Source organism: Xiphophorus hellerii, chromosome 15, assembly GCF_003331165.1.
Source record: "Xiphophorus hellerii strain 12219 chromosome 15, Xiphophorus_hellerii-4.1, whole genome shotgun sequence".
NCBI classification, from domain to species: Eukaryota; Metazoa; Chordata; class Actinopteri; order Cyprinodontiformes; family Poeciliidae; genus Xiphophorus; species Xiphophorus hellerii.
In genome coordinates this window covers 1,072,304-1,089,233 of record NC_045686.1, presented here as the reverse complement: position 1 = coordinate 1,089,233, position 16,930 = coordinate 1,072,304, and the positions used below count along the sequence as shown (strand labels likewise).

At 36.8% G+C, this 16,930-nt stretch overlaps 1 protein-coding gene across 2 annotated transcripts in view; it reads right to left on the bottom strand.

The window, feature by feature from the left end:
- Positions 1–753: 753 nt before the first annotated feature.
- The window catches only part of tfap2d (transcription factor AP-2 delta (activating enhancer binding protein 2 delta)), a 22,664-nt gene continuing 6,487 nt past the window's right edge, over positions 754–16,930 (bottom strand). For both annotated transcript variants that reach the window (XM_032586254.1, XM_032586253.1), the window contains 5 exons: positions 10,361–10,526; positions 7,401–7,519; positions 7,182–7,323; positions 6,072–6,185; positions 754–3,944 (listed from right to left, as the gene is read on the bottom strand). In XM_032586254.1, coding sequence (XP_032442145.1) covers positions 3,728–3,944; positions 6,072–6,185; positions 7,182–7,323; positions 7,401–7,519; positions 10,361–10,526 — 758 coding nt within the window. In that variant the 3' untranslated portion in view covers positions 754–3,727. The remainder of the gene's footprint in view (positions 3,945–6,071; positions 6,186–7,181; positions 7,324–7,400; positions 7,520–10,360; positions 10,527–16,930) is intronic.

Genomic DNA, 16,930 nt, shown 5'->3' with positions numbered 1-16,930 from the left:
AGTGATTGAATCAGTAGAATCTGAAGTTTGAAAAGAGATTATGCTGACACAAAATTGACTGGAAACCAGTAAATGTGTTATAAATGCAATGGTTTTCCATAATCTTCTGAACAATTTTGTATAATCTTGCAGGAAAACCAGAACTCTGCCGTTTTTATTCAACCAGTGAAACTGGGAACACACTGGTTTCCTCCACCTGAGTCACTTCCTTCCTTTACCTTCACTACTTCTCCACCCGAGGCTCCATTTGCACCGATTCTGGGTGACAAATCGGTGCAGACATCAGTGTAAATGCATCCTCTCTGACTGTGTGTGTGTGTTTTTCTGTTTGCATTGTGCAGCGAACGTGACCTCCTTTCTAAATGACTGGAATATTAACGAGCAAACAGAAGCGGCGCAGCCCGGATGGAGACGCCAGCAGGCAGCTGCTCTTCCTTCTGTTTTATCATTAGATTTTTGGAGAATCAGAATAAACAGGGAACTTGACAGAAGTCGCTCAAACCGAAGGAAAACACACCGGCGTTTGAAGTTTCCTGTAGGTAGAGCTTTCTGTCGCAACACTAGACGAGAACTCTGGCTTTTCATAATTTTGACACTGTGAACTCGTTTGGGTTTCTCACACTCTCTGGCTTTGATCTGTGTGTTTTTTGTCTCCACTCACTCTGTTGCTTCCTGACGTTTGCACACACGTGTTTATATATGAAGCGTGTAAATTTTGCGTGACAGAATCAGACAAAAATAACAAAACAAACAAACTGTAGAACACAACTGTCTTTATTGAACACCAGCATTTTAGAAGGTAGGGATTTAACATTTATATAGTCGAAAGCCTACAAGAAAAGTTATTTAAATATTTATATATATCTGTACAAATGTTCATGAGCGAGTCGTAGAGCTCGTGTCGGCTAAACTTGCAATCTGGATCGTGTACAAAGACAGACATGCACAAAGCAAAGTCACTCTTTTACAAAATGGCTGAGTTGGACCCTTCTCTCTTGCTTCAGCTAACTCCCTCTCTTCCTCTCATACACACACACATTCATGCAGAAAACCACACTCACACACACCCCAGCGCAGCCTGCTGAGTTGAGAACGTCGTGCAAAAGTGTTTATACCGCCAACATTTTCACGTTTGCTTAAATTACAACCACAAACTTGGATCAACGCAACAAAGCACAAATTTATGAGGCGGAAGAAAAATAAAATGTTTCACAGACGAAAAATATTCAACCTATAGGTCAAAACATAAAACTTACCAAGTATTTTTGGTTTAGTTTCTAGTGCAAATATTTTTGTACACTTGAAATAAGACAAAACTGAAATTTTTAGCAAAAATAAGAGCTTGTTTTAAGCCAATAACTCGCTAATATTGATGAAAAAATAAAATAAAATCTGCAAGTGGAGCAGATTATTTAATACAATCCTAGGGTTTTTCCTACATCAGAAGGAAATTTTTTCCCTCTGTTTACTTTATGTTTTTAACATAAAGTTAAAAACATTTTTCCTTCTGATGTAGGAAAAATGTTTTTGCTCCACTGGCAGATTATTTGTAATACTCATTTTTCATCAAAATTAAGGAATTATTGACTTAAAACAAACTCCTTCATCTCACTGACATTACCTGTAACTTAGTTTTGCTTTATTTGAAGTGTATTAAGACATTTGCACTAGAAACTAAACTAGATTTTTTGTTTTTGCAGTGCAGCAGCGAGTCTTTCGTGGTGAGTTTCTACCAGCTTTGCAAATTTAGCTCAATGAATTTAAAGTTAAAGTTTTAGCGTTTTCAGCCTCTGACTGGTTTTTATTTACTGTACTTGCCATCAACTCTGAGCAGCTTCCTGTTTTGCTAAAGAAATGCATTCCCACAGCATAACACTGCCACCACCATGTTTTGCACTGGTGTTCACAATGAGACGCAACACAATCTTATGCAGATTATCAAGAAAATTAATTTTTTCCATATTTGCTTTGCCCTTTTGACTGTTATATTTTCTTAGATGGACGACCTTTGCAGTCATGACACACTCTTTCCATTTTCTCATAATTATCTGAAAAGACTTTCACTGCATTGTCTTAGAACACGTCAAACTCGAGGCCCGTGGGCCAAATCCGGCCCGCTGTAGCTTTTTATGTGGCCCTCTAGATTCTAGACTAAACACTAAGTGTGATTAAATAATATGTTATCAATCAAATTCATGCAGTTTTTACCGGTTTACTGCCAAATTATATCAATCAGTCCCTTCAGGTTCTTGAGAATTATTATGGAAATTCACACAAAATCAACAAATCCCCACATTTCTTTGTGCTAAAACATAATTGGGAGTTTGTTGTCCGATTTTTCTCAAAAAGTGTCAAAACTTTCTTTCTTGTACTAAACAGCTGCCTGAGTTTTAACTGATGTCTGTTTATAGTCCATGATCTATACAGCGAGTAATAAAAAGTTGCATTTACTGTCATAAAGAAGTTCAAATATCGCAAATATTTCCAGATTAGAACCACAAACACTTTGATTTTTATTGAAAAATATTACAAAAAGAATCACAAAATCCTGGAGGGTCTGAAAAGATGTCCAATATTATTGAATTTTAAGGATTCATTGATATTTTAACAGTTTGTGAACAGGTTTTTAAGAGCATTCATGATCTTGATTTGGCCCAAAACAAAAATGCGTTTGACACCGCTGGGCTACAATTTAATAACTTGCTATTTAGGTGAAGTCTGAAGGTGGTTGATTATACTATATTTTAATTTGGGGGAATCTGTTGAACATATATAAAACATAAAAAACTAAAATATATATGTGTGCTTTCTTTTTTTTTTTGCACTATGCTTAACTTTGTGTTGGTCTTTCACATGAAATCCAAATGAAACATTTCTGCTTGTGGCTGCAACAAGACAAAAAAGTGAAAAAGGTCAAGCGGCATGAAAACCTTTGCAAGGCGATTCCAACATAAAAATCCTGATTGAGGTTGAAGAGCTCTTCAGGTCATGAGAGTTCTGCATTCAGATCTAACCTGCTAATAATGCAGAGAAACAAAATGTCCAAATTTGCAATTGATTTTAAACCAATTACTCCTCAAACAATCTGAACAGGTCAATTATCAGAGCAGGAAAACATTTTAAGGTTTTGCCATTTTGCAGAACAAATGCACTGATTTGTAGAGCTTCACACCCTGACCTGGAAAAGTACAACTTTTTCAGAATAAATAAATAAAGAACTAAATGTTCACTGTAAAAACACAAAATATTACCAAGTATATTTGGTCGAGTCCCTAGTGCAAATATTTTAGTGCACTTGAAATAAAACAAAATAAGTAAGTTTTCAATAAGATGTAGGAGCTCGTTTTGAATCGAAGATTAGTTTCACGCAATACATTTTCTATAATTTGTAAGAGCTGAAAAGTTACTTTTAAAGTTAGTTTTGTCTCATTTCAAATGTATTTAGTTGTTTACACCAGAAACTAGACCAAAAATACTTTGTAATATTTTGTATTTAGTGTAGTCTCACTTTCTATATTCGGGAAACTTAAATTAGTGTTAGACTTCCACATAAGATAAATAAATAGGGATAAATATTTCCTTAAGAAGTTATTCAAAATGTGTGGGAGTCACACACACACACACACACCCCCACACACACACACACACGCATACACAGATACGCTCCTAAGATTCAGCGCTCCAAGGCACGGCAACCAGGTGTGTGAGTGTTGGGGGGTAAGAGATGCTACTCAGTCTTTTCTGACTTCCCGTCTTTGTTCTGGGATTCGGCTGTTTTCCGGAGCTGCGTCTTTTCCGAGCTGCTGTTGATCTGCTGCTCGTTTGGCCCGCTCGTTTTGCCGCTCGAGTTTTTGTCCAGGTAGTTGAGCATCTCGCTGAGGACCGTCTGGAAGGTGCTGAGCGCCGCGCAGACCGCCGGCGTGCCGAAGCCGTGGGTGATCAGGCTGAGGGGAGGAGACGGAGAAACGTAAAATCAACCGATTCCAGACAAATCAGAGGAGAGTTTGGGATTCTTTAGGACTCTGGCGGTGAAATCACTGCCCATTCTTTCAAAACTGCAGCGAAAGCTTCTTCTTCTTCAGGGTTTTAATGTCCACTGAATGTCTAAATTAGGCTTCAGCTCTTCAGCAGGTCATGGGGGAGGATTTACTGGCTTCTTCCATTTGAACAGTTCTAGGTATTCTTAAGCACAAAAAGAACGTCTCATGGGAAATTAGCCGATTTTCTTATACTGGCTTCTTCTTAGACACAAAGCTTTGATTGTCACCACAGCACATTTAATAATACTTGATTTATAATACTTGATTTAATTTCCGAATCCTACCATCTCTATTCCTTCCTTCCCTATTATCGCTTTGCACTTTTTCGTCAGGTGGCTAAAATATTTAGCTCAGAAATGCGACATTTCTTCACTAAGTCATCAGAACAAGTGAGGACTATGTGACATACAAAACATGTTTTTACATTTTTGCACAAAATCATTCTTAGATGATGAGATTTTAATCTGCTCAGTTCTACTTTCTTTCAGTGTTTTAGGGCGTCTTGTCACTTTAAATCCAAATAAGCTGCTGCTGGCCACGCCCCCAAAGTCAACGTTTACACTGGCTGCAAACAGATGCGCAATTACACAGCTGTACATCTTTGAAAAGCAAAGGTGGAGGCTTCTGCACAATCAGCAGGACTGCAGGAAGTGTTTCTGGATGGAAGTCAACAACAAAACACTTGTCTTCTCCAGGAGCCATTGTACAACTGTAAGACCAGCTGACCAAACATGCTGGAGGTCAGATTGGGTTGCTAGGCAACTGCAGTGTGACTCGATAATCAGGAGGTTTTTGAATCTGCTCATTTTCCAGACACCAAAAAACTGCTGGGTGGTTTTTGAAGCACTTTGGCTGTACAGACCCAAACGTGCAAAAAGTACATTTTGCATGATGGGTCCCATTCATTCATTTGTTCTTTTACCGCCTTCACTTGCAGAAATATCCCAGAAATGATCAGGCAGCAAAATTAAATCCATTCAGACAAGACGATGTCTTGGACAAATTAGGTTAAAATCCCATCTAATTTGTGTTCCTATTAAATTTCAAACAATGCTGAATAAAAGTCACTGCAGAGTCAGAAGAGTCACAAAAACAAAATACTCATCTCTTATATTAACCACTTCAAGCACGTGTCAAACTTGATGCCCGAGGGCCAAATCCGGCCCGCCACAGCGTTTTATGTGGCCCTCGAGACTTTAGACTAAACACTAAATGTGCTTAAATATCATGTTATCAATCAAATCAATGCAGTTTTTATCTGTTTACTGCCAAATTATATCAATCAGTCCCTCCAGTTTCTTGGGAATTATCATGGAAATTCACGCAAAATCAGCAATCTCTGCACTTTTTTGCACTAAAACTAAATTAGGAGTTTATCGCGTATTTTTCTCAAAAAGTCCCAGAAACTTTCTGGCAGCTGTCCTGAAAACAGCTGCTTCAGATTATAGTCCATGATCTGTACAGCGAGGAATAAAAAGTCATATTTACCGTCATAAATAAGCTCAAGTATTTCCAAATTAGAACCAAAAACACTTTGATTTTTATTGAAAAAATCACAAAAAGAATCACAAAATCCTGGATTGACTGAAAAGATGTTCCATAATAATATTTAATTTTAAGGATTCATTGATATTTTAACAGTGTGTGAACAGGTTTTATCAATACATTCTGGCCTAGCCGGCCCTTTAAGAGCATTCATGATCTTGATTTTGCCCAAAACAAAAATGAGTTTGACACCGCTGAAGTCTAGCATTGTGTTCTTTAGTTTTCCTCTTTGCATCAGTGAATATCTCAACCTTCTCTATCTGTTTGGTAACTTTTCTCAAATATGACATTTCCCGTAATGAGGCTCCTCTCCTCTCGCTGTTTGTGCCAAACCTCCAGTTGCACAGCTGCGTCGTTTGGAAAGCAGCAAAGAGGTCACTGGCGCAACGCGCAGAGCTTCTCGTTGTAGTTTTTAAAATCAAGAATAACACAAATAGAACGGCTCTCTCAAAGATTTCCTGATTTATTCATTTGTGTAAATGCTACCTGAAGTGTGTGAGGTGTCTCTGGATGTCCAGGTCCAGGATGGGGGTCGGCCGGGAGGAGCCCAGAGGAGAGCGGTCCTGGCTCAGCAGGTCCTGGAACTCCTTACAGATTTGCCTGACAGACAGAAGGAGGGAGGGAGAGGGAAAGGGTTTACCATCTGTCTCCAACAACCAGCACAAATCCACACTTCATTATTCTCCTTCCCACAAATCCATCCATCTTTATCACTTTAAATCATGTCGGAAAAAATAAATACAATAAAAACTCTGCTAAAGTAGAGAAGGATGTGGCCAGGTTTTAAAATTCACCTCAAAGACAAAGAAGTTTGCATTTTCAAGCAAAATAATCCTCTTAAACAGAGTGGGCGATATGGATTTAAAGTTTTATCATAATGTTTTGCGCGTGACAATGATAAAAGTGACGCTAAAAAATATTTAACTCTTATATCCACACAAATACCAGTCACATAAAGAAGTGTAATCAAACTCCAGGTCATAACTGCATTTAACAGAGCAGAAAATAATAAAACTAACAATCCTGACAGTTTGCAGGTCTTTAAATATCATTAACTGGAATTTAGCGTGATGGCGATAAATCAAAATTATTGAGAAATTTATCATGATAAATGATATATGATATATAATAAATGTGCGAGTTGATTACTAAAACAAACTTTTTTTTAGGTTTTAAGCACAAAGAAAACTTATCAAAGATGCATCAGACATTGCAAATCCAGAAATACACGAGATAAGATTATTTATGATTATATTTTATATGTGCACTGCAAAAACACAAAATGTTACCAAGTATTTCTGCTCCAATTCCTAAAGCAAATATCTTAGTACACTTTAAATGAGAACAAACTAACTTACAAGTAACTTTTCATCCAGATACAGGAGCTTGTTTTAAGTGAGTAACTCCTTAATATTGAAGTTTCACTGGCAGATTTTCACTGTTATAAGTGAAACAAATCAATATTATTGACTTAAAACAAGCTCTTATCTTGGAGATAGTTAGTTACTGGTAAATTAGTTTTGTCTTGTTTCAACTGTACTAAAATATTGGTAATATTTTGTTTTTGTTTGCAATGTGTTTTTGTCTCCTCCTCACTTTGTTGCCAGAACCATTTTCTTGCGTGCGTTGGTCTCTTTCGGCTCGCTGTGCTGCCTCGCCAAATGTTCTCCCACCGCCTTGCTGGGAAACTCGGTCTCACAGGTGTAGCCGAAGTCCCTCGCCAGGTGGAGCGCCTCACCTGCAGCGCATAAAAACACGAGGAATAAGCAGGGAGGCGAGGACTAGAGCGGATTAAATATTAAAAACGTGACGCGCCTTCCACCAGGGAGGTGAGCAGCGTGACGTTGGCAGCTTTCCTCCGTCCTGCCGGCAGGTTGAGGCCTAAACGATCGAGTTTCTCACGAAGACACCGACCGCCGTTCTTGGACTTTGCTCTGCCAAAACAAAGTCATACGTTTTAATGCAGAAGGAGACAATATTTTGGGTAATCTTTTAAAGAACTTCAGTGATAGAAGTGATTTAACTTGACAAAGGCAAAGTGAAGATGAAAACATTTACTGCATAAAACGAGGTTTTGCTTTGCGTTTTGTAAGCTACGTTGTAGTGAAGGCAACAATTATTAATTTTTAGTGTGAAAATTGTAGCAATTTGTGTTTTTTCTTCAACACATTTTCCTCGCATATCGTTTTTAAAATGTATTTAGGAATTTGAAAGTCAAAGAGTAAAGAAACTTTACATTTAGTGACATTTTTTGATGACACCAAAGTGGCTCTCTGCAGAGGGCGGCATGGCCTAAGGGGGGCCGTAAAATATCAAATACATCAATAGATAATCAGTTTTTATTCAAAAAAGCTTTCTGACCTGCACTCTTAAGTATTATAACTTCTGACGATTTTCTGATTTACTTTGTACAATTTCGCTTCAAAATTAAAGGATTTATAAGTAACTTTTTAATAATTTTTTTCAGAGCTATTTATTCAAAATCTTAAATATTCAGACTATTTAGACCTCAAATGGTGAATTCTACACTGAACCGAGATTCTTTGAAACAAATTTTGAGATTTAACCGCTTATTCTTTGAGAAATAGGGCTGAAACGATTCATCTGATTAATCGATTATTGAAATAATCATCACCTAATTCAGTAATCAATTAAGCATTAACTGTGTTAGTGGATAGACTCAGAAAAAAAAGGCCATTTACTGAAGGAACAACATAATCAGAGCAGTAATTAAACCAAAACTGGACAAAATATACATACTGTACATTTTGCATTAATATATAAATATAAAAAAAACTCTTGTCTGTAAATCTTACCAGGTATTTTTGCTCTAGTTTCCAATGCAAATATCGTGTTACACTTGAAATAAGACAAATTAACTTAAAAGTCACTTTTTAAGCAAGAAATATGAGCGTGTTTTAAGTAAATAATTCCTTAGTATTGATGAAAAAGTTCTAGTTCCACTGGCAGATAATTTAACTTATAATATCATATATGTCTTAATATAAGTTAAATAATCTGCCAATAGAAGTAGAGCTTTTTAATCAATATAAGGGTTTATTTACTTAAAACACACTCCTATATCCTGCTAAAAAGTTACTTTTAAGTTAATTTGTCTTATTTCAAGTTTACTAAGATATCTGCACTAGAAACTAGAGCAAAATTACTTGGTAAGATTTTGTGTTTTTGCAGTGCGTTCCATGCAAAACTTCTCAAATAAAGCTAAAACTAAATAAAATAAAAATCTCTTATTGAGCACCTTTTGTTGCCCGTTTATTATTCGGTTAATTCAAAATAAATCAACAGATTGTCGCTACATTTTATTGATAAGTCAAGCAGAAAGGGCTGAACTTTCAGTGTTTATGAGCTGCAAATGCAAACTTTGCCACAAATAATCAGGTGTAGGCTAAATACATTTTATCTTATTAAATATTTTTGTTTTTTCTTCATCTTTTAACGTATTTCTAGCATACAGCTCTGTAAAAAAACTAAGAGCCCACTTCACTGAACCCCATTAAAACCTGCTGGTTTTTCCACCAAACATCGATTCCTGAACTCTTCCTGAGTTAAAACATTAGTTTAAATATGTTTAAATTAATATGAACTTGTTTTCTTCGCATTATTTAAGATCTGAAAGCACTGCTGCATCTTTTACCTTATTTTTGACCATTTCTTATTTTCTGCTAATAACTACATTTTTGCTTTGAGTTTGAGAGACTCAAACTCAAAGTCTCTCAAACTTTGAGTTTGAGAGACTTTGAACAAAAGAACAAAAGAACAATGTTCATTTTACTCAAACATAAACCTATAAAAAGTAAAATCAGAGAAACTGAGCATTTTAAGTGATCTCTCAACTTTTTCTAGAGCTGCATAAATCTATATTTAGACAGAAAAATACAGATTTCTTTTAGTACAAATTATCCAAATTTAGTTTGTTTTTTATGGTATCTCATATATATTTGTATATTTATTCTAGATTTCTTTTTTTTTGCCTATAAAACTGATCATCTGAAGAGGTCTCTTAATTTTTTCAGAGCTGTATAAAAAAATAAAAGAAAATCCGCAGAACGTGCCATTTTTCTATCCAATTAACTGATTAATCGTCAGAATAATCGATAGATTATTAGTGGTTAGTTGCAGGGTTGGTGTGAAAAAGAGCTTTTTGGCATTAATAACACCTTAAACTAGCGAATTATGACGCTGTTAGATTGGAGGAGTTCCTGCACTAACCTCTACAGCTAACATGTAGCATCAATATTGGAGCATAATCAATATTAATCCAGATAAAGACGAGCCTCTCCATTTGTGCTCGTGTTTTTTCCCTCTGCCTTTGTTGATGCCTCGTCTGGTAGCCATATTCTCTCCCTCCTCTCTTCTCCTTTTCTCTCCAGCTCATCAATAATACAGCGCTGGCAACTCCTGCTTTCCTCTGCTGCCTCTGATCCTGGCGTGCTTTGGCCTGGTCTCGCCTCCCTCTGGCTCCCTGGGCATGGCGGCGCGTGCAGCCCGGCCTTCTTGTGGGCGCAGAAATATATCCTCTGTTTTATCTGAGGGCTACAAAGACTCTCCGAAGCTCAGCAGCCAGATTTAGGCCTGAGAAACGAGAGCTTCTGCTACCCAAAAATTCCTCTCTACCAAAAAAATGTCCTCACTTGTCCACTTCTGCGCGTTGTGGGAGGATTAAGACAGTTAAATTAAGATATTTTGACCATTTAGGCTCTGTTTTTTCAGAGGTTTTGCTAACACAAACCTTCACAGCGGGGTTTTGCACTGACCTGCGCAGGATGCCGCCCAGCAGGGAGGCGTTGAGGCACTCTGGCGGTGAAAGTCGTCTTTTCACCTCGGCGATGGTGACTTTGTACTTGGAGGTGGAGCTGAGCAGCGAGAGGCGACCCGGTACGGAGCAGAACAGGTCTGTGGGATTCACCACGCACGTCCCCCCTGCAAACACACCGAGGTCAGAGGTCAGAGGGGCAAAAACGGCAACGTTTGTGCATTTAGAGAGACTGAAAGAATCAGCTGATGTTCCAGCAGGACATAAGAAAAAATTAAAAGTTATAAAAAATTAAAATTAGTGCAGGATTACCAGGGAGTGTCAGAGCAGTGATAAGAACTTAAAAATATATAAACTTGTGAGAATGTCATAAGTTCTGACTTTATTCTCGTATTATTACAACTTTATTCTCTTAATATTTTAACATTATTCTTGTAATATTATGATTTTATTTTCATTATTTCAACTTTATTCTTGTAATATATTCCTTTATTTCCCATAATATGACTTTATTCTCGCAATATTTTGACTTTATTCTTTTAATGTTTTGACTTTTGTCTTATATGATTTTAATCTTGTATTATTTAGATTTTATTCTCATACTAAATTTTTTGTAGTCTGGCCCTAATACTAACAGATTAAAGTCTTTGGCATTTCAACGTTTATCTAGTGAAGACTCAAACATGTTAACTTAACTGATAGTTTTTATTGCTGAGATGTTTGAATTTTGTCCATAACGCTGAAATATGTAATTCAAAAGCAGAATTAAGGCCAATACATCTGTTAAACTCATGTGCAACTTATTTTTTTTATGAATATATGATTAATACTTTGTTTTATCAATTTAAGACATATTTATGCATTACTTTGCGAGTTCCTGTTACTCACCTCCAGCTCCACCCACTAACCAGCCCTAAATAATTACAGCAGCAGAAAATATTTTCATGTTGTTTGGTGAATATTATTGCTCCGCCATCTGGAGAAACTTATGAAAGTATTGTGGAGAAACCCCTGCAGCTTTAACACAACTTCATAAACACAGCCAGCTTTATTTTACCAGGGACAGAATAAAATGTACCTAACATATCTGGTGTATTTAAAAGGATCTGCAGAGCTACGGGAGCCCACAAGGACATTTTTATTATTAAAAGAAATCTGGATGTTCCTTCTGCTCCGTTTACATTCAGAAAACTCATTTCTGGTCATAATGAAGCTGCCATGTTATTCCTATAAAATAAAGAAAAATACTTAGCAAGAGGCTTGTTGAAGTGTAAATATGTATTTGTTTAAAAGAAACGTGTAAATTTGTTCTCTTATTGAGATGATTCACATGTTCATCTGTGTGAAATCTCGTTTAATCCTGTGCAGCACAAGGCAGAGCAAAGAGAAGAAGTGTGCAGATGTGACAGGATCAATGAGAAAATGGTTTATCTCGTTTCTAGCTCAGGTTTCATTTATAATGATTTATAAAGAGTCAGATGGGTGGAAAGTTGAGGAGAGAGAAGAAAACTTTATGCTTTTCAACACTAACCCTAAAGCCAGAACATCCAGTCAGGTCTGCATGTTTCAAATCGACTCTTTCCAGCCTGAATCCATTGTTTCCCAAAAACTTCAATCGGAAAATAAATAAAATAAAATTTTCTAAAGCAGTGAAGCAACTCTCAAAACTTTTATCTATCAGATCATTTCTGACCAATCACTCTAAACTGTATTTCTGGAAAAATCCTCTCAGAAAATGAAGGCACACCTCAAACAGACATTTGAAATAGAACATCATTTACATGTATTTATGTTCCAGGTTCAGTTCAGCATTAAAGTTGATCTCAGAACTTTTCTTCCAGGAGGGGAAAAACAAAACCGAAGCCGCATTATTACACCTGCATCAGCGCTACCGGTCCTTACTGAAATAGATTTATGTACAGATGTAAAATATGTATTGACTGTTTTCATTATTAAGCTTTCACTGGAGCCAACAGCCTAAGTGGCTGAAATGCAAGGTTTTTGTCTGAGCCACTGTGGGCTATTTTCTATTATTTATCCGCCTCGTTATCAGATCTAACAGCAGGGTGTGTCGCTTTGTTATTAGCCATGTTGGAAATAATGAAGTGAAACGAAAAGACGCCTTTTAGGCTGAGTAGGACGGCGCTGCAGGCTAAGATCAGACGATCCTTTCCGGGGTAATTTGACCACCAAGGTTTTTATTTTATGACAACTCACTGTGGAAGCATCAATAAATCTATTTTTGCTTGAGAAACCAGATAAGGATTCGTTTTTGGATACTTTTTTGTCTTTTAGGTAAATGTAATTCAGTTTTTAAGGAAAATATTTATCCTAATATGAAATATTAGGATACAACACGCTGGAGCAGATCCACAAGCTTTACAAAATCAGTGTTTTTGTTTATTAAAGGGCCATTATTATGTGTTTTCCAGACATTTTATAGCAAAATCAAGTAACCATGTCAACTTCAGTTGTTAATTTTTTTACATATATCAAATATGAGTTAAAAGAAATTTTATTTGGTAATTTAGCACTTTGAAACTGGTCCTCATTGGTTACTGTCCCAACTCACCCACCTTACTACAGTTAGACAAACTTTAGAAATTATTCTTCAGAAACAAAATGAACATTTCTCTACAATCACATATTACTAAAAAATATTCAACATTGTACTGTATGTTTTAAGAATAATCACTTGTTAGCTTTTAAGTTATTCTTAGATTAGTTAATAATTACAGTTTAAATCAGGGTGTATGGAAACTTTTTTCTTTGCTGTTTTTTTCTTTGTTTATGTTTTTATGACCATTATTATTATTATGTGATGAATGAAAGTTTGCTTTGATGCCAAGGAGCTTAGCTTATTTTAAAAGTGAAAGTAATTCAGACATTTGATGATTTAATTTTGCAACAGGAGCAAAACGTCTCGCTCTCCTCGTTTTGTAAATCTAATTTCACTGCAAGGCAATCAGATCCAACATGTCGGCTTAGAGAGGAAGACCACATAAAACTGGACAAAACTTGAAAAATAAAAGACTGGAATCATGTTGACTTGAACATTTGGGTTGTTTTTTATATTTTTAAGAATTTTGATGCACTAAGTTTTCAACTGTACGCTGTTAATTCAGCAAAAAAACTAATTTGTTTTGATATTGTCACTACGTTTTTGTAGTTAAAATAAAACATAATTTAAGCGATTTGTAAGCATGATGGTGATTAATGTGTGTGTTTTATATTTGAAAGATGGTTTTTGTAATATTCTCTATTTAGACTTTTGTCTTGATTAAAAGTTTTTTCCCTTGCTTCTTAAAAACATTTGAGTTGCCTCTAGAAGTAAAGTGTTGATGTTTTAGTTATTTCCTAAATCCAGCCAGATCTTAGATGATTTCATCAATTATACAATTAAACATTTCTTTTTCTACCCTTCAGATTATCCACAACACCTGAAACTTCCTGCCTCAAATAATAACCTCTCATTTTCTAGATGAAAATTTTAGGAAGAAAATGTGAAATTATATATGTAAGAAAATGTAAAATTATATATGTAAGAAAATGTAAAATTATATATGTAAGAAAATGTAAAATTATATATGTAAGAAAATGTAAAATTATATATGTAAGAAAATGTAAAATTATATATGTAAGAAAATGTAAAATTATATATGTAAAACTGAAATGATTTTCTGTTTTGATCCTAAGTTTTAGATCATCATTAAAAAAGTTAGAACCTTAAACAAAGTTATTTCTCTTTCTCTGGATTAAAGCAATCAACAATAAAGCTGATCATCAATGAAGTAATCAAATGTATTGGCTAAATATAGAAAACTAGATAAGATCATTTAAGAATTGAAACAACGTAGAAAATTTGAATAAATGTATATGAGCTTTTATGTTTGACTTTTATATAAACGTTATGGTTTTTTTATAGCTTAGCTATAGAAATATGCATGATAGTGAATCTGAGCCGACACTGCTGAGCAGCCAGACCCGCCACACTCTGACTGGGTCACCGAGACAAAACGAACGAAAAAGTCTTAAAAGTAACATCCTCAAAATATTAGATACTGAATTTTGATACTTTTGAAGCTTTAATTGGCATCATTTATTATTATTATTATTATTATAAATGCTGCACTGATGCTGTTAGTGGGCTGAAATTATTCTGAGATCTGTTGGTGTCCAAATGAAATAAAGGGAAATTTGAATTAAGACGATTAATCATGTTTTTATTTGTGTCTTATATGCATTTTGATTACCTGACTTGGGAGAACAGATAGAAATTAGCCGGGGGCCAAATCTTTTTAAACCGTTCTTGTGGATGACAAATAAATGAACATAAACTAAACTAAACAAGCTGTTTATATTTTTTCTTCCTCCTCCACTGACAATCTTTTATTCCCAGTCAGCAGAAATGTTGTGGCTTTTCCTCATTTTCTGGCTCTAGAGACGGTTATAGAAATAAAGAAGAAGAAGCTTTGCACCTTTCATTCCAGCCATAACTGGAACACCTCGCTGGTGTGGAAACAAAGGCCGGCTGGACTTAGACTTAGACTTAGACTTAGACTGACTTTATTGTCATTTTGCATACAGAACGGACTCCAGCTGCGCCGTTTCGCAGCGGCCTCCAGTTCCGCAGCCTGTCAGACAGGAACGACTGGAGGCTCAAGGAATCGATGCTGTTCGTGAAGCTCGTGCGTGCGCGCGCGTGCGCGGCTCCGTGTCCGGGCACGATGTGACACGGACCCGCGCTCTCTCTCACCTGTCCGTCAGGCTCACGCGCTCTGACAGGAGGGGGCGCGCGCGCGTCTCTGAGAGCCGCGCGGTTCACATCATATTAATTCCCCTAAAAATGTTTTGATTCAAAGTAGTTTGTATTTTATGTTGCCAAGGGCGATCGAAAAGAGCTATTGCCGGTAGTGCAGTCAGTGCAGCGCGCGGGCCCAGAGGCGATAACGGTATTTAAGCAACGGAGAGTAGCCTCGGGCTGCGGCGCGAGCGGCGGGCGGGATCACACGCGGAATCAAGCGCCTTTTACGAGTTTCCACGAAAATTAAAGAAAAAGAGACAAGGGCCAAATGCCATTCTCCTCATATTTGAACAACAATGTTTATAGCTGCAAAAAGAAAAGAAAAAAGAAGAAGAAGAATCAGTTGTGCATGCGCGCGCGGGGTGACGTAGCGGGGGCGCGCGCCAGGCGGATCAGCTTGATCTGCTGTTCGGCTGAAGAAGTGGGAAAAGGGAAAGCAGCGTGATTAAAAACACAGACGACTCCTCCTAAGTAGGATCCGCATTTCTTGAGTGATTTTCTTTTGAAAAAGGTTATGTGAATATTCATGCCGCCAAAGCCGCAGTCAGAAAGAACAACATTAATATGATCTCGGCTGAATCCGGGGGCCCCGCTCGGCATTAGCATATCAAAGCGTGCGCCCGAGGCGAGAGAAGCTATCGATACCGGAGCGGGAGGTAAAGCAAAGATTATTGGTTGTGATGGTTGCAGCGGCTGAGCTCAGGGCCAAATACGGCGCACCATTAACCGAAAGTGATGGCGGAGGGATTCCCGCGTCAATCCGAGAGAAAAGCCCCAACACCTAGGCAGGGCAGGGCAGGGCTGATGAAAAATTAAACCCCAAAGACACCAGCCTTCCTTTCTGCCTCTGTGTGGAAAATTACACGCAGTCACCATGCAGGAAAAGAAACACAAGCGAGCTTTGATGGAGCAAAAAGAAGATCCGCAGCGTGTTTTAAGCCCCACGCGTGAGGAAACGGAACGGCCTGCTACGTGTTTATTCAAACAACACGCGCACAGGTAGATTCAAAGACCTTCATCCTCCAAACCCACAGGCTAAATCTGCGCTCTGCAGTCCAGTCTGATAAATAATAATAATATCTAAAGTAAGCACAGCGTCTTTAGGAAGCAATACTGTATTCATTTTAAATACATAAATTCTAGCTTACTGCAATTCTGAGCTACTAATGTGACTGATAATTAAAGACAAAACACTTGAACAGATTTGAAATTGTATTTTTATTATTTATTATAATAACTGACTGACTTTTTTATGGCTCACTGCCCAGGGTGCCATTTTGTAAGGGGCGGCACAAGCAAGTTTTTTTTATTGCTTAGTTGTTTATGTTAACTCAATAAGGCATCTCCTGCTCCCCTGAGCATTTGTGTGTTGTGAACAGTGTAAACACTAAAAAAAATTTGAGCAAAATCTATTTATCGCTAATAACAGCAAAGCTGGGTTGCTCTATGCTAAATTAAAGGCCCAATACGCTAATTTGTAAGAAATCTTACCAATGTTTAATCACGTTTTGTTTCTAAATTCAATAAAATGGAACTACATATTCCATCTCTAATGCAACTTTTATTTATTTTATTGAATACAAATGAAAAAGTCTCCTTACTTTTAAGGCACTAGCATAGTCATCTAGCTTCTCTGCAATGCTTCTTTCTTATGACAAAAACATCGGCTGCAAATATATTGTATTACATCATATGTTGTTCATTTATTTATATTTTATATCAAGTATGTAAGAGTTGAGTGCTTGGAAACGGAAGTAAAACTCTTTG